Consider the following 18,983-nt stretch of genomic DNA (forward strand, 5'->3'; position numbering starts at 1 on the left):
GTGGGGCGTTCTACATAACTAATTTCAAATGTAAGCTAAAGAAGTAACCCTACGAAGAGGCCACAACAGACACGCAAATCGGTTGAGTGAAGTCGCAGGGTTCGCTCTTTCGAATTAACGCGCTAGATGACTTCTGACGGGTGCTGTGTAGTGACCAGGTTTGAGCATTCGTTCTTAACGTAACTCATTATTTTCGACACTCTCCGGAAAAAAGTACAGTGCTCATGTGGGAAAACTGCGCACCTGAGGCAGTGTTGCGTTCTGAATAGCACTGTGCTTACGCGCAGCCGGAGCCTACCTCTACGGACAATGTGAACGTGACGGCAGTGGCGACTCCAGTGGCGACAGCCGAAGTCAACAGCACGGGCGGCAGCGGTGGAGGAAGCGAGACGGGATTCTCCTGCGAGGGCCGCATTTTCGGCTACTACGGGGATCCGGGAAACTGCTCACTTTTCCACTACTGCGAGCCATTCGCTGACCCTGAGAACAACCAGTTCGTGCTGCACGCGGCCTACCTGTGCCCCAACGACACTGTGTTCAACCAGCTGAGCCTGACATGTGCCTACGCTCACGAAGCGCTGCCATGTCGCCGCGCGCCCGAATACTACTACATCAACTCGCACGTTGTACCCGCCGACAGCAGCCAGGACGGCACGCAGGTGAGTCGCATTCCTAGGCGCATAATGTCAAGATATACCGAATAATAGTAAAAATATCTGGGGTTTGCGTCCCAAACTACAATACGAGAGATGTCATAGGGGAGGGCTCCGGAAAGTTCGACCACCTGGCGTTATTTACCGTGTGCTGAAATCGCAATAGCCTCTAGCATTTCTCCCCCGCCTAAATGCGAGCAGTGGGCGACGCCAGTACGTTTCTTGGTACGAGATAGTAATACATTATGATGGAGTTGTCGCAGCCGACCGTGCTTGACAACGTAAATCCTGAGCTCCAAATGTTCATTTCGACGCCTGCGTCATCGGTTGGCAATGAGTGCAATGGGGTGCTTCGAAGTTAAGAGCACTGGTTAAATTGCGTAGAGGCTATCTTAGTAAATAATATTCACATAATCCATCGCTAACGATCTCGTGACCGCTGCTTTGCAAAAGTACTATGATGTGTTCGCAAATATCTGATGTGTGAACACGTACAGCCGGCAGAACACGAAGAATTAGGCATGTATTTTATCTTCCCGGTTGCACTTTCTTCGTTCTTACAAAAACCATGTCGTGCTTGTCATAATCAGCGCAGAATCTTCCATGTAGCTCCGGTGGTCCACCATTTAACATTCTAAGAAATTGGCCACTTTCTTGTTATCCTTGCATGTCTGTAGTTTATAGATGCACTTTTCACAAAAATCTTCTTAACCTTCTCCCGGCAGAACAGGATTTATGCGTGTAGTGATGTCGTGTGCACATATCGCGGCAAACTTGCTTTTCCATGACATTCAACTGTGCCGGTATTCGGCCAGAAATACTTTTTGTTCAAGCTAGGATGTGTGCACCCTTGAACGAGACTCCTTTCGCGCTTCTCGCTTACTACAGGACCCCTGTTGGTCGCAATAATTTTGCACTTCATCCTACATAGATGAGGAAATAAAATTCAAGCGCACTCCTCTATTTAAGCGCCTCTTCATTTACCCGCCTTTGTGAAGCAGTTTCCCTTGAAAAAGGCTGCGTAGCTGTCAGCGCAGGATATGATTCTCTGCGTTACACATAGCTTCGGGCCACATATTGTTACAGTTTGATGCCACCACATCTTCGTGCAACATGGGTTCAATCCTTAGCCTTCATTGTGGCCTTTAGGCTTCAGAACATGAAGGTTAGTTTCTCAGGGCAAAAAAAAAAAAGTACACCGCACTGAGATATTCACTAGGTACAAGAGCCATACACTCAAATGACACCGATTCATTTCCGGTCTCGTATTTCGGACAAGCGTGCTCTGGCGGCACGTGGTCCCTCCATTACGGCAAATCATTTACTGCGCGTGTACGTTGGAGTTCCAAGAGACTCGTGTAAGGCGGAAGTGCCCGCTATATAAGAGTCTTGGCACGACCACCGTTCCTTCCTAGATATACCTGCGCTGAATCTTATAATAAAGAGAAACCTTAAGAGTCACCCCCAAATCGTGGTGTGTTAATGACCTTCACCATTCCGCAGAATCAAAGTCATCCCAAGAGGCTTCTCGCTTGCATACGTAGACTTCGCAACTGTATGCCACGAGCGATGGTGTCGAGGCCTGGCATTTTATCAAGTATAATAACAACTGCAGTAAATTGGCCTGCGCTGCTTGCAATATGAAGTCTCTCGCATGAAACATCGTGAACACCTCGCACAAACATAAAATATGTTAAAAGTTACATTGATAAGAACACTTCGTTCATAAAACAACGGATGTGTTGCTGTCATGAAATCAGCTTCAATCGCATAGGCAAAAAAGTATTTTCTATAAGTAGTACTGCAGAAAAAACAAGACGGTGAATCATTTGTCATTTCGCTATTGCGCAGATCAGTTCGAGCATAAAATACGCAAGATGAAATCAGCAAATAACATCCAACAATATAATCCTAGTCATGGTAACGTCATCTTTGTCAAGGCAGCACACTAATATCGTTCAGATGATCCTGCCATTACGTTGATCATCAAAAGCCGTCAGGTCGACGTATTCAACATTACGAATAGAAGGTATACGTTTTAATAAATCCTGAAGGTTCTATGGAGCACATTTCGCAGGACCGCCTAAATCGGGATACATCTACTTGAAGGTGTCGCTGTGAACATTTTTCTGAAAAGAACAAAGACACTCCAATAAACAAGCAGCAATTTATCACAGAAGTTTATGTGCCAACTTGTATCAATGAACTTCCATGGAAGCGTCGAACATCATATGACAGTGATGCAAAAAAAAAAAAAAGAGTTGCTTCCGCAGAACGGGAAGGTTAAGGTACTAGTAGACTAACAATCTATGGTTTTAACATCCCGGAACTACAATATGAATATGAGAGACGACGCAAAGGAGGGCTTCGGAAACTTCGACAACCTGACATTCTTTAACGTGGATATAAATCTAAATAAACAGCCCTGGAGAATTTTCAACTTCATTGAAAATGCGGCAACCACGACAGGGATTCGATCCCACGATCTATGGGTGAGCATCCCAGCACACTAACTACTAGACTACCGTGGCGGGTCAGTTAACGTACTATGAAAGAGCCATTCTTATAACTGCTGAACACACAATGAAATGATCACATACTCTCTCACACTCTCCTACGTTAGAAAATTCTCTATCGAAACTTTCAAGCTAGGGACCAATTGAAGCTGCCTACCTGAAATAAAAAGAACTGTCTGAAGGTCCTGTTCCACGTTTCTTATTCTTTCGGACTAAATGACTAACAGCTCGGCTTTTCCATCTTCATCATACTTCGCTAGCTTTGACCTCCAAAGATTGAAGCGTCATGGTGCAACGGTGCATCGCCTTCTTATGCCACGACGGCGAACCACTACGGCCATATGGCTCCTTAATTATCAACTCGACTGGAGTGCAGTTGAATCTTGGTTTAAGTGAGTTTTGCACTTTCAAACTCCCAGATTTGCTGTCGTCTCCATGTGGCATTTTAATAAATGTATGGAACATTAATCAGCCCTGACCATGTACGCTAACGAGACGGCATGGTAGCGGAGCCTCGTACTGGATGTCGAGTTTTCCAACGCTCCAAACTGAGAAGACACCGGGAAACCGCAGGGTGGCTATTTGGCTATTTAGAAGGGCAGAATATAACAAGAGGGAAAGCGCCACCAACGTGTCCTTCAAAAGGAGCACAGCACCTGCCTACGAGAATATATATATATATAGTGGGAGTAATAATTCAATGAGTCAGTTAGTCTTCGTGAAGGTATGGGATATGGCACAACGGGAGCGTTGTCAACAAGGATAAACATATTTATTTCCCAACAGTTTCGCGAAGGGTCCTTCCTTCATCAGTATAACTCATCCGCTGATGAAGGGAGGACCCCTCCCTTCATTATATATATATATATATATATATATATATATATATATATATATATATATATATATATATATATATATATATATATATATATATATATATATATATATATATATATATATATATATATATATATATATATATATATATATATATAATCCGGATGAAGGCCAAACTCTAGGCCGAAACCTCGAAATAAACCACGTTGTGACCGCTCACGGAGGATATATATATATATATATAAAGTAAAGCTTGAAGTGCCTTCCTTCATCAGTATTTTATTATTGTTAATAATGTTCGCATGGCCTTTTCGGGGTCGTATGTTGTGTGTTAGTCAAAACGATTTAAAAGTTCTAAACGCGATGGTTATACCTCCTACTGTAGATTATTCATTCCTGTTAACCGCTTGTTGCAATACGCTCGTGCTTACATTTCACATGTGGGGTCATTTTCATAAAGTAACCAATGTGCGTCGACTGAAATTTTGAGCTGAGACAGCATAAAGCCTGAAAAACACCGAGGCTTCGATAAACTTGACAACTAGCATCTGCATTCTGAGAAGCGTCTTGCGCAAAAATAATTCGCTAAACCAATTGTACACAATCCTCATACCAGATATATAACTACGGAATCCGGCCGGACAACGGCAATGAGCGCCTATGAACAGAAAAATTTCAACAATATGGCCCCAGACACCTTTGAACTTGGTTGTAAAGTTTTTATATCAAGTGAGACTGAAAAACAACGATCACATGCCGTATCAAAAAGTGCCAGAAATGACTAACTTGGCAGGTGTGCTGAAAAACAGTCGTCAAAAGACCTCATTAAACTAATCCTTCTCGCAATCATGAAGTCGTAAAACAAAATACCGTGCGCTCTTATAGCTTAGTTTTAGATCGTTAGCGCACCTTAGCAATTAGACACAAGAAATGTGCACACACACTACAGAACACTAACTTTCACTAATGCTAGAGTTGTTGAAAGTTGGCGTCCAAATTTTAGGTATACGATTTATAGTAAAATGTTTCATTTGACAGCTTACGCACATATAGCAGGGTAGTGTCTAGTGACCTTGGAGCCATTCAGGCAGTTGCATTCATAATGCCTCGTTGAACGACGTTGTACTGATTCTGCAAGCCGCAAAATCTTGCTAAACGCGTGCAGCTGACGTGGTACCTAATTTTTTTTAACCTGCTGTTTTCACCACTTTGTCTCGATTACGTGAAAGCGTTCCTTCACTTGCCATGAAAGCATTGAACTCAGAGGCGAGTTTCACATTCGACGGTGGTGTTTTGTTAGTTTTGTTATTGTTTTCTCGGCTGATTGTAAGAAGCTTTTGAGACTTGAAAGTTCTGTGTGTTGTGGAACGCTTATAGGCACGAAAATTTAAAGAATCATCTCTCTCGATTGTAGCACGCATTGCACGCTTCAAAGACCGAAGTATATGTTTATGACTGTTTTAATGTTTTAGCTCTCTATTATCTCTGAGCATAATCGCCTATTTCTTTCTCACCTGGTTTTTCTTATTGTTCATCTTTTATATATCTTTGTGGCTTTTCCCCGTAAAACATGCATGCCTTGATACTAAACATATTCCCCCTGCAATAATTTCTACGAGGCAAGGCAGGTATTCGGCAAATTAACAAATAGTAAATAAGGTTTGCGTGCAAGCTGAATCTACAATGAGTGTCGTGGCCTATATGCGCTGCGTGCACTTAAGCAAATGGAGCACACTCCATGACCAGGGAAAGCTGTCACGGCCTCAATTTTTAGCGAAGGTGCACCTATATTTATTTTCGAACTCCAATGCGACTATTTGAAGAAACTCGCTTGAATAGCGTGTGGTGCATCCTCACTTATTAAGGAGGGCAAATGGGCTCACTGAGTTTCGTCAGGTGCAGCCTTTGTTTCTCTTACGGACTAGAACAAGCTCAGGAAAGAATGGGGGCTTCAAGTGACAAGAAATCATTCAGCAGACAGTGCCATTTTGGCAGTTGAAATTTTGTTTGGCACACAATTATGCCGCGATGTGAAAGCACCCTCAAAAAGAGAGGGACACAACTTCAGAACGACTGGCTGCTCATTGGTTATTTCACGGTTAAACACGGTCCTTGAAGGCCAACTAGGCCAGCCAACAGTATTGCTGAAAGTGCTTCGCCAAGGCACTGGCTTCCGCAAGCCATCAGGAAGCAGCAGCGCATATTGTCTCTTCAAGAATGGGAGGGAAACAAGAGAGCCGGAGAAATGAGCACCCACAACATAGAGTCTTTTTCTTCCCATTCCAAATACTAGTGGGTGCATGGCGCCACTGGGAATCGTACCGAGTACTTCAGAGCCGGACGCTCTATTTTCTGACCGTTGCTGTCGGCCTTCCTTAGCAGCATGTTTATGTGCTCTGTGCTCGCTGTTCCTGGACATCGAAAAAGGAGTACAAAAGCATGGTTGGACCATAACCAAAGCACAAAACGTCTGCTAAAAGTCAGTATATTCTTCATATTTTTTCATATTTCCAGGTCTCACAATCAAGTGTGTGTCACAACATGTTGTATTAGCTTATTGCAGGAATGACCGTCATTTCGTAGGGCACTACATATTCAGCTGCCTCCTTATGTTCGATCTTTTTGCAAACGTAACGTACAGGCGTAGAAATTTTGTTTAAAGATGAGACGCATTGACACAAGCAGCAGCACGTTTCTACCGTGCCACTTTTGTTCGCATCTGTCAGGCACAAAACAGCTTCCCTTCCCGTCATGAGTCGTGCTTAGGGCTTGATAAACGACTCACAATTGCTTCTTCCACCTATATATTTTCCAAGTGACTCTTGCTAGTAAGCTCTCCACATATGCCGTCCAAAGTAATTGAAAGATCCGCTACACCGTCTAATGTTGTGCGCCAGTGGTGGTCCAGGTCTTGAATAGGCCTCTCGTATTGAGGCAGGCATGCTACTTGCCAGAAGCGCACATAACTAATCTAGTTACATGAAATAAAAAAGCCAGCACCAACGTTGTAGACATCTCGTAGGGTAGCGCTGCGGTTACTTGCAACCGCGAGGCGCCAAGAGTATTGCTCCTAAAAAAGTTCATTCAGTAGCTTGTATGCTTACAAGATCAGTGGTAGGTGATGTAAGTGCTATTTGCATCATTTTTTTCTTTAGCTCTTTGCGACAGGATGTTCTCCATTGGAGAAAGGGCTCACTTTGCCACTTCTTTGCACAATAATGGTGGGAAGGGGATGACAAACGCAGGGCTAATTGTGAACTAGGTATTCTTGTTACCACACGTTACCGTCGATCACTTCCGGCTAAATATGCTCTTACACATGATCGCTGCCGTGGAGGCCATCCCAGGCTCCCATCTAACGAAAAGTTGGATTAGGAGATGGGGGTTGGAGATTGTAACTTTTTACCTGTTTAAGAATGTTGGTCGCTCACCAGTATACAACTATAGCACTTAATTTTGGAGGGTCATTGGAACTGTTTAAGAGTAAATATAACGTCATACTTGAATATTTAGTACACCACCATAGTTTGATTAAACTTAGCTTGTAATTACATAAGTAAATTTAATTGCAATAAAGCACACCAGTGGTCACAAACTCATAGACCCTATTCAAAGGGGTCAGAAACTTGCAAATGCTATCCAAACAACGTATCGCGTTACGGTTCCATATTTCGAGTGCTAATACGATATAATATTTACAACGTCTTGCTGTATATACTACTGAGATATCGCGTCCACATGGCGGTTAGTCCACCCAGTTTCCTACAGTTATTGTAGTGCTCGTGTAGTTCATGTGATTTCGCTTCACATTGCTGACATTTGACACAAGCTGACGATGTCGGTAAAACATTACAGTCGCAAGACAGTACTTGACTGAGAGTTACTCAACATCAGCATTTCTACCACCCTTATGCCAGCTCCCGCTTATACTCTCACATACATTAACTCTGCGTTCATATGCCAGTTCAACTGCTAGTCATCAGAGGTGCAATTGACGAGGGGAAATGGAGGTGCCTTGACCTTCCTCTGCCAACTTATTAACAGGAAGTTCTTGGTGAACATGTTGTTTCAGACATATCTTTCAATAAAAATGTGCCGAATGGATTTCAACCACTGCCAAATGATATTTCAAAACACTAAGTAAAAAGTCTCTAGGAAGAAGAACCAATCAGGCAAAGTATTTATTCATTTTACTTCACTTACTGCTACTAGAACACCTACCGGGATTTTAGCGGGTGGAAAAGAGTACATGAAATAATAGACACCTAATGACACTCAAAATATGTTTATACGCAAGAAAAGGTTACAGTAAAAACAATAAAACACAAATTCAGGTAAAGAAATTGGGCTTTCATGTAATGCACAAGTACAACAGAGGAGCAAGCAGTACAGATAAACAAACAGGCACTTTGAAAACAACCATGTTTATTCACGAAGAAAGGATGAAACTGCTAACAAAGAATCTGCTTAAATGATGCAGCTACCATGTTTATTCGAGTCTCTGATTGTTCGCGAAAAAAAAAAGGGGGGGGGGGTATAAGTGCATTCACACCATTTCGAAACGGGTAGTTATACATTAACAAACTCGCGAGTTGATCACACAAATTCACTCGGATTCGCAGCTAGCCGTGAGTAAACGTCCGAGCAAGTCTGGTTAAGGAAATGTCGGGTGAGTGTGAGTGAGGCCTAAAGGAAAAATCCACGCACCTACATGAAACGAATGATGGGCGAAGATAGATCCTAAGGTCCACAATGTCTATGTTCAAAGGACGGACAGATGAACTGACGGACAGAGAGATGCTGTGGGGGCGGAGGAATGGACGGATGGATGGATGGACGAATGGATGAATGCACGCACGTATGAACATATGGACGGATGTATACGGATGGTGCAGTTGTACTGTAATATACTTGATTGATGTACACATTGAGCAGATAGGTTTGCGAAACGCTTTCACTAAGAAGCGACCGTGGCGGGACGCGACGTTCTCCCCTGCCGTCGTGCGGAAAGACGCAACGGCCCAATACCTCTACTCTCCTCCAAGGCGCAGAAAGTGCACTCGAGGCAGCTCATGAACAAATAAGAGTGTATTGACCTAAGATACGGCACAGTTTGGTGATCGCAGCCTTCCGGGCGACAGGGAAACTCCACTAGACCGGCTGAGTGTACGCTTGCCGGCGGGCGCTACGGCAACACAAAAAGAGCAGTAGCTGAGTGCACGCAAGGGAAGCTGGCTACTAGAGCAGTCCTGTAAGCATCATCCCTAGCCAACAGGTGCTGGGCGGAAGCAAGATAAGGGGAGAGGGACTGCCACGGGCGGCCGATGTGGCTTGGCAAAGCCCCGTGCCGTGCCTTAGCGGGGCGCGGGGGTGGGGGTGGGGGGGAGAAGGTGGCGTACGGGAATTTTCCAGACATGTTCGAACACGTGCATGCATGCAGAAAACACCGACACATGATTCGCACGAGACAAAAAGGACTGGCAGCGAATCCGCGGCGGCCATGTCACTGATTAACGGCCGTTCTCGGCACTCGATGAACACTGGTGGTGGTTGTGGTTGTAAGGGAGAGGAAAAAGGCACCTAATTTCTGTCTGCCTGTAGGCGACACGGCGCAGTGCCTTATAGGGGTGGGGGTAAGGAGGGATAAAAAGAATAGAATGAAATAGATGAAGAAATAGAGCGGCAAGTGACGGAAAATAGAAGGAGATAGAAAAGTGGGGATCTAGTCGAAGCAGTCCAAGGGCGGGGCACCACAATGCGAGAGCTACACGGCGTCAAGAGACCGCGGAGGGCGAACCAGTCGGCGGGAGCTATGCTGGCGTCGGAGATCGCGAGGGCACGACCGTCCAGCTTGAAATCCTCCGAGCGAATCGGGTGAACGCTCGCGCTAGCTGGGGAACGAGGTGCCAAATGGGAGGGTGTGCTCGATTCTCCAACATAATGCCGATGTTCACACACATATTTTAGTTTTTCGGTGTGCTTGTGTGCAGCTTCAGTTTCGGTTTTGTGGAACGTGATGGACGACAAGGCTAAGCCTTAACCAACTTCGCCCCTAAAATATATTTATTGAGGGAGCCTAAGTGAGCACCGCGCTTTTGGGCCGACCTACACTTGGGGATTTCAGCTTCGGCTGCTACTTTTTCCAAGTCACTACTATGTTTATTTTCCCAAGATTGCTGTTTGTTCAAGCTTTATATCAATAAAATATGTATCCCTTTATTTAAATATTTCTCTACTCACTATTTTCTTCTTTACTTCTTTTTACACAATTGCCCTTCAATTGTGCTAGTACAGCATAGAGGTTCTATAATACGCAAAGTGCACACAAAAGGTCTCTCTACGGCAATTCACGAACACCTTCGTGGAAAAGAATTCCAATGTTTTCAGCTGTTAACAAAAACAAAACTGCCTCAACTTGACAATCCTTCTTCAGTATGTTAAAATATTTACTTTGTGAAAGCTGAGGTTCAGCATACATAAAATATTTGTAAAGAAAACGAGGCGTGGTGAGTCAACTAGATAGTGCATAGACAGTAAACACTCAATGTTGCGATATGTTCACCAAGGCGCGAGATTAACGGAATAAAAGCTAGGGAAGGAGAAAAAAATGTGAGCAATTGCATCCCAAGTAAAGGCCGCGCAAACTGCGCAAATTAGCCTGTATCTCTTTCGTTTTTTGTTGTGTTTATCGGCAGTTTCCTGTAGTTTCGTGTCACTGCCTGGCTCGTTTTGCGATTCACTATCTTCTGTTCAAAATCTACTGTTATCTCGATTGTTTTTCTGCTCCTAGCATGGTGCGTCTGCATCCCAGTGTTGAAGTTACGCCTATAGGTAAAAAATGGGCTTAAACTTCGTAGCGAAATGCGTTATGCTAAAAATGTTCCGTATAGATTACGTTGGGGATTGTCGACTCGACACGCATCATTGGCGAGGCCTACCCAGTGATTTCAAATCCAGTTACTGTGGTATCAGTTTGGTGTGTTCGGCCAAGCTTCTTTTTTGTGAAGTGGCGCTTGGCCTTCATGAAGACGCACGCTTGTCATAGGCTTGATGCAAGTGCTGTGTGGGGTGGAGTCGATTACTACGATTCCAAGAAATTTCGGCTCGGTTGGTGTCTCTTCATCACGAAGGAAAGCAATGCGTTCAAACACGAGACTGTAGCCCTCCCGCGACAGCCGTTTTTTCGCCTCCAGCATGGTATTGATAAAGTCAAAAATGCTCGAGGCCGTTATGAATAAACCTAAGTGCGTATTGAAGAACCCCAGATTGTCTAAAGTTCCGGATTCCTCTACTACGGCGTCTCTCGTTTCGTAATTAAAGAAAACAATGAAAGACCATCGCTGGCTTTCTTGTAGTCAGAATCCCTTCGGTTGTTGTCCCGCTTAACCTTCTTCCATGCTGATTGACATCACGTATTCGGCGCTGTTCTTTGCACATGAATCCTTCTTTATTTACTATTTATTCATACATTACGCGACATTGCCCGAAGGTGTTATATGCGAAGGTTACAGGCGAAAAAAAAAACAAGGCTTCATTCAAATGGCACTATTGCCCTTCACAAAGCTGGTTCAGTTGCACTATCTCCTAAGCTTGCCCTCATCCACGCGATGTAAAAAGTCAGCTCTACCGCAAAAGCGAAGCGATGAATGCGACAGTAACAACCTATAATATAAAGCAGAAAACGGCAAACGTGCAGCGCGCTGCTCACGCACAAAATCGAAACGTGCAGCGCGCTCCTCACGCACAAATGACGCACGAAAGCAACATAGACAGAACAAGAGCGAACTAACAATGTTTACCGCTGACACTTAACACACTGTTTAAACCAAAAAGACGCATGAAATGTAATCCCAAGTACAGATGAGTGCAAACTATTAAGTGTCCCAGTTATACTTCACTGTGTATGAAGAGTGGACTCTTTTCGCAAACATGCTATGTGAAGCGGGAGAAGTGACCTTTGTGGGACCGGCAAATAACGCAATCGTTCCGGTGAAAGCCAAAGGCACACGACGCTCCTCACTGAAAGATAAGCGCGCGCACAAGCATCTACCGCCCCCCCCCCCCTCGCTTTTTCCTCGCGGGGCAAAGTAGGTGTTGGAGTAAGCACGCGTTCGCACGTAGTGGCATGCTGGGCACCGAGCACGGGCGGTTTTTTTTTTTCTTTCTTCGGTTTTCGTATATACATAGACACGTATAAATACACGGTGAATGATGGTGGCGGTGGCAGCAAAAGAACCAGCCCAGACTGTCCATATAATTGTTAGAGCAGTATTAAAAGTCGAATGAAATTTCATTCAAATTATTACCTCGCAAAAACAGAGTTGGCCAACAGGTTTGTCCTGGCAGGGCACTCGAGTATTTTATGAGGATGGTCATTTATATCGTTATTCGAGTAACACCGAAACGAGAAATACAAATGCTACGCCTATTGCTTCGTGTGCAGGAAGCCATCTTGTGGGTTAAGACGTTTCAACGACATGGCGCTCTTCAGCGCCTGTGATGCACGCACGCATGAAGAAGCTGTCAACTGAAGCAGTGGAAAAGCCAGCCCAGATGGGGATTGTCCGCGACGGGGTTGTGGGCATACTTTGCTGCCATTCACCTTCCCGTACACGTAATTCTCGCGACAGGCACTGGCGCGCATCACAAAGAACCGTCTTCCTCGAACGCGCGGCCCGTTTAGCCGCCGACGTCGGCGAGCGGGTGCACGCGGAAAACGTGAATGCGCCTATTTCGAGCGAGCCGAGATTGGCAGCGGCGGCCGATGGCTGGGGCCGGCGTGCCCGATAGGAAACCAGTTCCCCGTGTCGGAGCAGGAAAAACAAACAGGCGTTACCTGTGCATTGGGGCGCTGCACGCCTCACTGCATTCAACCCCCCGAGGGCTTTCAGCAGGGCGCCCGCTGCCGTAACGTTCCGTGTTTCTCGACAGATTGCCGTTTTGCGCGAAGATGCTTGGACCCTTGAGACAGGGATGTGCGTGGGACAGTTTTTCACACCTTCGTAAATGAAATAGTGATCAGGCATTCGTCCCTGGCTCAAAACCGTCACCCTGTCCATAAAAAAGCAGGTGCTTTGCTTTCCCTATACCGAGAGTGCTACCAATACAAACTGCTTATTCGGCTGAGGTAAATGAGTGTACTTTATTGGAACGTTACTACAACATTTGAAGCACTGAACATTTTTGATTGAGGCGAAAATGTTGTAGGCCGGTGTGCTCAGAATTGGGTGCACCTTAAAGAACCCCAGGTGGCCTAAATTTCCGCAGCCCTCAATTACGGCGTCTCTCATAACCATATGGTAGTTTTGGGATGTTAAACCCCACATATCAATCAATCCATTGAAGAACTGAAAGGCAGGCCATATGTACTCATCTATCTAGCGCCTAGCGGGCTCTGTATTCACAAAGGTGACACGTCCTAGAAGTTTTTGCAGCAACAAGAGCTTAATTTGGGAAAGTTGGTTTATCGAGGATATGTTCTAGTAACAGCGCGACAACTTCAGGAAAAGACAAGGACAAGGAAAAGCGCTGGAATTTTTTTCATCAGACACTTTTGAGCCAATTCTGATAGTGGACATACCATGGGCGAAGCCAGAGGGTCAAGAGCAAGGATAGCTTAAGAAGTAAACCGTAAAAATTGCAAGGCCGCCTCCATTCCATTGAAACGTATTACCGGTGACACCGTTTTGAGAATGGCACAGATATGACAGAGAATCACGAGAAGCACGCCCTTCACAGTTGCTGCACATCGTAACTGCGTCACGCGCGTTCCCGTCTGCGTTTTTGGGTAACCGGTAGCGGGGTTTCTGTAGCGCATACCCGCGCTGACAGTTCTTGGTAACAAATCCACATAGAGCCTCGCTGTAAGAATCAATGTTCTTGTTTACTACTCAGAACGTAATCATGGAATCTGTTCAAGCAACAAATTTTAAGGTTCATAACTCATTTGTGATTCCAACTGAGCACTCGCCACCTAGCGGCCACGCCTGGAAATAGCACTGACAGGGCCAACCTTCGAAAGGAGATATGGCCGCATAGTTGCTTTGGTATCGCCATCCCGCTCCCGCGAGCCAGAAAATGTGAGAGAGTGATATTGAAAGACCCTGTGCCGAAATGCGTCACATGTTCGTGGGAAAGATGGCAACGTGTCGTTCTGTCACTTCCCGAACGTTGCAGACGATGCACGATGGAGTACGGCGTATAAGACACTTACCCATGAAGTAAAAAAAGGTAATGAACCCTATGGTGGTTTGTTTTAATCAGTTCACTTGCAAAGGTTTCAGGCTTCCTGGTGAGCACACCATTATTTATCATGTGTCTGAATCTTTGTCAATATTTAGGCATCTGGTGCACCTTAAACAAGCAATATAGTTTCGTTTATATAAGCAAACGCTTTAGGAAATTTGTTACTTATGTCCATGAACGTTTTTTTTTTGCGCTTGCTTGTTCTCTGTGCAACTTGCAGTGCTACCCATTATCAAGTAAACTGCTTTGATCCTTCCCCTCGATTTTTTTTATGGCGAAGCTCTTAAAAGCGGAACCAGTTCGTCCCTCGTCGTAGTACGTAACATGTCTTACGTTTTGATCTGCAAGGTGGTGCCGGTGGGAGATTTCTACTGCGCGTTGTTGAACAATAAAAAATTCGCAGCGTGCGCCTTAATTCAAAGCCGAATTCTCCTGTCTTTCATTCCCCATTAGCAGCCATTGGCATCCACATTGAGCACTATCTGACAAGAAAGGATTGCTAGGTTATACTCGCTAGACGTAACCTCCTTGGTTTTAGCAAAGATTTAGCGAGCGTTAGGCCACAGTGCCATGAATACAGTGAACTAGTATATACCATGAACTCGAGGTGGTTAAAGGTGGGAAGTAGACACGAAGCGCAAGCCGTAAGAAAGTGTGCGTGTGCCACCTCTCGTTTAGTCCTTGGAATGTCCGCTGGATCGCGGTGCTTCTATATGCGGAATATATGATGAAAAGATGCTAGATGGTGGTACTCGGAGTGTTGACTAGATGATAGAACAGACACACAGACAGATGCATGGACGAATGCACGGATGACTGCACGGACGGATGGACGCATAGACGGACGCAGGAGCGGATACATGGACGAAAGCAGGGACGGACGCACAGATGAAAGTGCGGACGCACGAACAGACGCACGCACGGACGGGCGGATGGACGCATGGGTGACCACACAGACGCACGCATGGATGAACGGAAGCAAGAACAAATGGACGGATAGATGCTTCGCCCCACTTTCCATCATTCAATCCGTTGATATGCTGCCATTTTTTTACAAGCCACAAGAGTCGCCTTTTCGAATCTGTTTGGAATCTGAACATCCTGTAACTATTTCGCGAGTGGTTTGTGCACTGTGGCACGCGACACCCAGGCATTTCGCCCGAAAAATGCCGCGCACGCATCTCTTAACCTGCCGTGACGATGCGGGGGGAGTCGAATGGCGGCTCTCAATTGGAAGGTTGCACTCATCACTTCAAAGAGTGGCTCCACCCTCCAAGGGGGCGCGCGCATCGAGGAACCTTAAGTCTCCCCTTTCTTTTGGGGTGGGGCGGGCTCTTCGGGGTCCAAGATAACTAGTATTAAGGAAAACAACCAGGGAGACTATTGGAAAGGTGGTAGAGACAAATACGATTACTACGATTACTACGATTAATACGATTACTACGACGACGATGACGACCACTACTACTGCAACATAGATCATGGGCGCATGACCCATGGCATAGGGATCTTCGCCCCAAAAACCGACTACTGTTCACGCTCCATAACCGTTCACCGGCCAGACCGCATAAATAGGCACTGAATGTTGACTTTCAAGGTCGTGCCGGTGGCAGATTTCTCTTGTTGGAGAAATTGTTGTTGGAGAAAAAACAGTGAAGAATTTGCAGCGTGCGTGTTCACTAAAAGCGGACTGCGGGTCTCCGCGTTTAATCGGAGTCTACTGTCTCTCATTGCTCATTATCGCGATTGGCATGTTACAGTAGGAAACACCGGTCCATTAGTGCGTGCTTTGCGCTTCACCAGGTTTCTGTCCAGCGCAACCCTGCAAAGAGTTCCAGCGTCAACGTCGCAGCAAGTGTAAGCGTTAGCCCCCGCTGCTTCACATCTATACATGGATCCCTTTAGCGGGAGATGGTGCAATTTTTATGGACCTGTCATCGTTCTGAAACTGGATCTGTTGTTCGAAAATAAAGTGTATATATAGCTCATAATTCCTTTACTCCTGAAATTCCTTTACCATAGGCCAAACAGCGTTCAGAAAACCAGAAACAGGCACGGCAGAGTGGTTGCTCGCTCTTTTTAATCTTGTGTACTAAGTTCAGTGTTCATATTTATTGCGCGCTGGCATCTTTGCACGCGGGCAGCGTATTGATGAAATATTGATTAATTTAACTTCTGTTGCGAAGTGCTAGTATTGTAAGTTCAAAACTAGCACTTCGCTATCCTGTTTGCTAAATATATGAAAAAAATTTTTGAAGAGACTAGCGCGTAAAAGCACTAATGGCTGGCTCAAGTCCCAACATTTTGGTTTTGTCTCAACCGTACTGTCGAAGAGAAATTTTTTTTTGTCCCGAACTTGTGACTGCAACTTTTTTCGACTGTTCCATAGCGTCATCTAAGAAGACAATGGCAAGCACACAACATGTATAATTTTTTTCGTGAATTGGGAATTACAAAACGATAAAGAGTAGCACGATGTTGGGAAAAAATATTTGTATTTCTTGGAGGCATGCAGATGTACTGTCTTGTGATCCGTCCTCAACACTTTTTTTTAATTCTGTGGTTGTATCACATGTTCAGAGAAAAAAAAGTTTCCAAGCGATTACATTTGAATGAACTGTTGCGGCTGCTTCGAGGCAAAATTCAAATAAATTTGGTGGGTGAAGCTTCGGCATCGTGCCATGTCGACATAAAAATGATGCAAGCATTAACATATCGCATATACCTCCCATCACGTCAACAGAGATATATTCAGGTTTCAGCACTCGTCATAAGTAGAAAAAAGCCCGCAAAGATGCCAGTGATGCGGAAATAATAGTGTTTCAAGGCCGCTGTAGCTTTAATTACATGACAACTTATGTCGCCTGTTAACAGCGATTGCTGATTAGGGCCACATTTATGGTTTCGAATGATTTACTTATGCTAGTTTGTATAAGTCAAACCTAACTCAACAATGTTTGTTGATCAAACGTTCAGTCGAGCATGCACACAGTGTATCTACTTTTTAACAAGTTCTATGAGGGAAGTCATGCCCTCAACAGGTAAATATTGGCATGAAATGATCATTTCCGCCATCGTGATGCTGAGGCAATGCACATGGTTTAGGTATTTCGTAACGATTCGTCCAATGGAAAGCGCGTAAACTCGGGCACATGGAAAGACAAAACAGAAACGAAATTTCTGCCCATGTTTATCCTAATATTCCTTATACCAATATGAGAGGCAAGTGGTAACAACAGCTTGAATAAAGAACGTTTTTTCCTGAAAATGCATCAATGAAATAATTTCATTAAGACCAGTTAACTCCAATATTCGCAAACCTCATACGGCCAGAGAACAGCCAATACTAACAATAAATGCAGAGTCAGAAAAAAAGTTTATACGTGAATACAATAAACCCATGGAATAAACAATAACAAACATAACATACTTATTTATTCTTAACTAGAATGTTCTTCTGAATACAGAGGTGGAAAAGAGATGCTACCAAGTTTCGGTAAAGCTTCTGTTCTGGAGCATAGAAGTCCTGCAAAAAGTAAAGGCAAGCTTACTTATCGCGAAACAACAAACTATAATCTCATTATTATAATTTTCAGTAGTATCATTTTCTTGGATGCGCAGTGTCACCACATAAAGTGTCAGCTACGTATTCCTCCAAAATAAATTTGAGGAGGAACGAATGTTGACGTGGGCAAGCTCATGTTTACATATACTTATGACAATAAAATGTTTATGAAAAAAGACTAAGGCGTCGGCCAGTGCTCTGACCACTGAACAGATAACAAAAACATAGCATGAAAAATAAGTAAACATTTTTTTTGTTTCTGTCCTGTTCCATGGTCGACGTGTTTCTTAAGAAGCAGATCCAACGAAATGACTGCAGCCTACAGGGAACTATCTCCGCACGGTACTTAGGCAAGCTTGCTCTCTATAAAAGTGAACGGCCTCACTAAATCAAGTCTGCGAAGTAGCCACAGTGGCCGTCGCCAAGAAGGCATGACGGAATGGTCGCATGGGTGCACCACAACATTAGGGCCACAGTATTCGGGAACCGCATAGAATACAATCACGCGGGGTCATTACCAATCTGGAACGCGTTTCACCGCCGTAACCACCGCCAGTAGAAACAGGCCGACCCGGGCGGTGCAGTTAGGCTCGATTTCGGGTCATTGCTCCATGCCAGCCGAAACGCACGGGTTCGTTCTGAAACTGGATGGCGACCGGCCGAGTGTGTTCTTATTGTGAGAGCAGCTGGGCATAGCTCTACCCTTCTCATGTTGACAGCTTTTGCGAACGTTTTCGCAGTGAAAACACGCTTTATTTCGTGTGTAATCGTGTTCTGGTTTTTAAGTTGGCTAAACTGAGAAATGTCTTACTCCTCTCACGTTCAATCTTTATGGTTATGATGACAAAGGTGTTTTTTCGTAGTGCATCACACCAAATTGAAACGTTTCGACGCTGGTGTGATTCTATGCTTCCGCCGCAATATCGCGTGCATTAAGCTGCCTCCTAGAACTACATGACATCATTATAGAGTTTAATAAAAAAACAGTTGCTAGCACAGCCGTGGGTGTTTGGTATGACACCTGTTCGCCAAGCAGGATATCTTAGTCTCAGTGGTTCAGTTGCAGGTCGAACTGGACATTGTAATACTAAGGTGAAACTCTGACAAGCCTCATCTAACGAAAAATTGACCGTCCTGTGGCGTCGCGCCAAAAGCTATGATCGC

The 18,983-nt window shown here is 44.7% G+C and overlaps 2 protein-coding genes across 5 annotated transcripts in view; one reads left to right on the top strand and one right to left on the bottom strand.

Moving 5' to 3' along the window:
- LOC119168408 (uncharacterized) overlaps positions 1 to 18,983 on the bottom strand; it is a 626,194-nt gene that overhangs the window by 136,532 nt on the left and 470,679 nt on the right. For 2 of the 4 annotated variants that reach the window (XM_075890977.1, XM_037419815.2), the window contains exon 8: positions 17,661 to 17,780. The exons of 1 other annotated variant lie outside the window; for it this stretch is intronic. The gene's annotated coding sequence lies outside the window, so the exon portion shown is untranslated. Of the gene's footprint in view, positions 1 to 2,478; positions 2,783 to 17,660; positions 17,781 to 18,983 lie in introns of those variants that run through there. One more of the 4 variants, XM_037419821.2, reaches the window with a different exon arrangement.
- LOC119168430 (uncharacterized) overlaps positions 1 to 18,983 on the top strand; it is a 39,496-nt gene that overhangs the window by 4,681 nt on the left and 15,832 nt on the right. Inside the window, exon 2 of the mRNA XM_075890978.1 lies at positions 288 to 659. Within this exon, the coding sequence (XP_075747093.1) occupies positions 288 to 659 (372 nt within the window). The remainder of the gene's footprint in view (positions 1 to 287; positions 660 to 18,983) is intronic.

This window comes from Rhipicephalus microplus, chromosome 3, assembly GCF_043290135.1.
Source record: "Rhipicephalus microplus isolate Deutch F79 chromosome 3, USDA_Rmic, whole genome shotgun sequence".
NCBI lineage: Eukaryota > Metazoa > Arthropoda > Arachnida > Ixodida > Ixodidae > Rhipicephalus > Rhipicephalus microplus.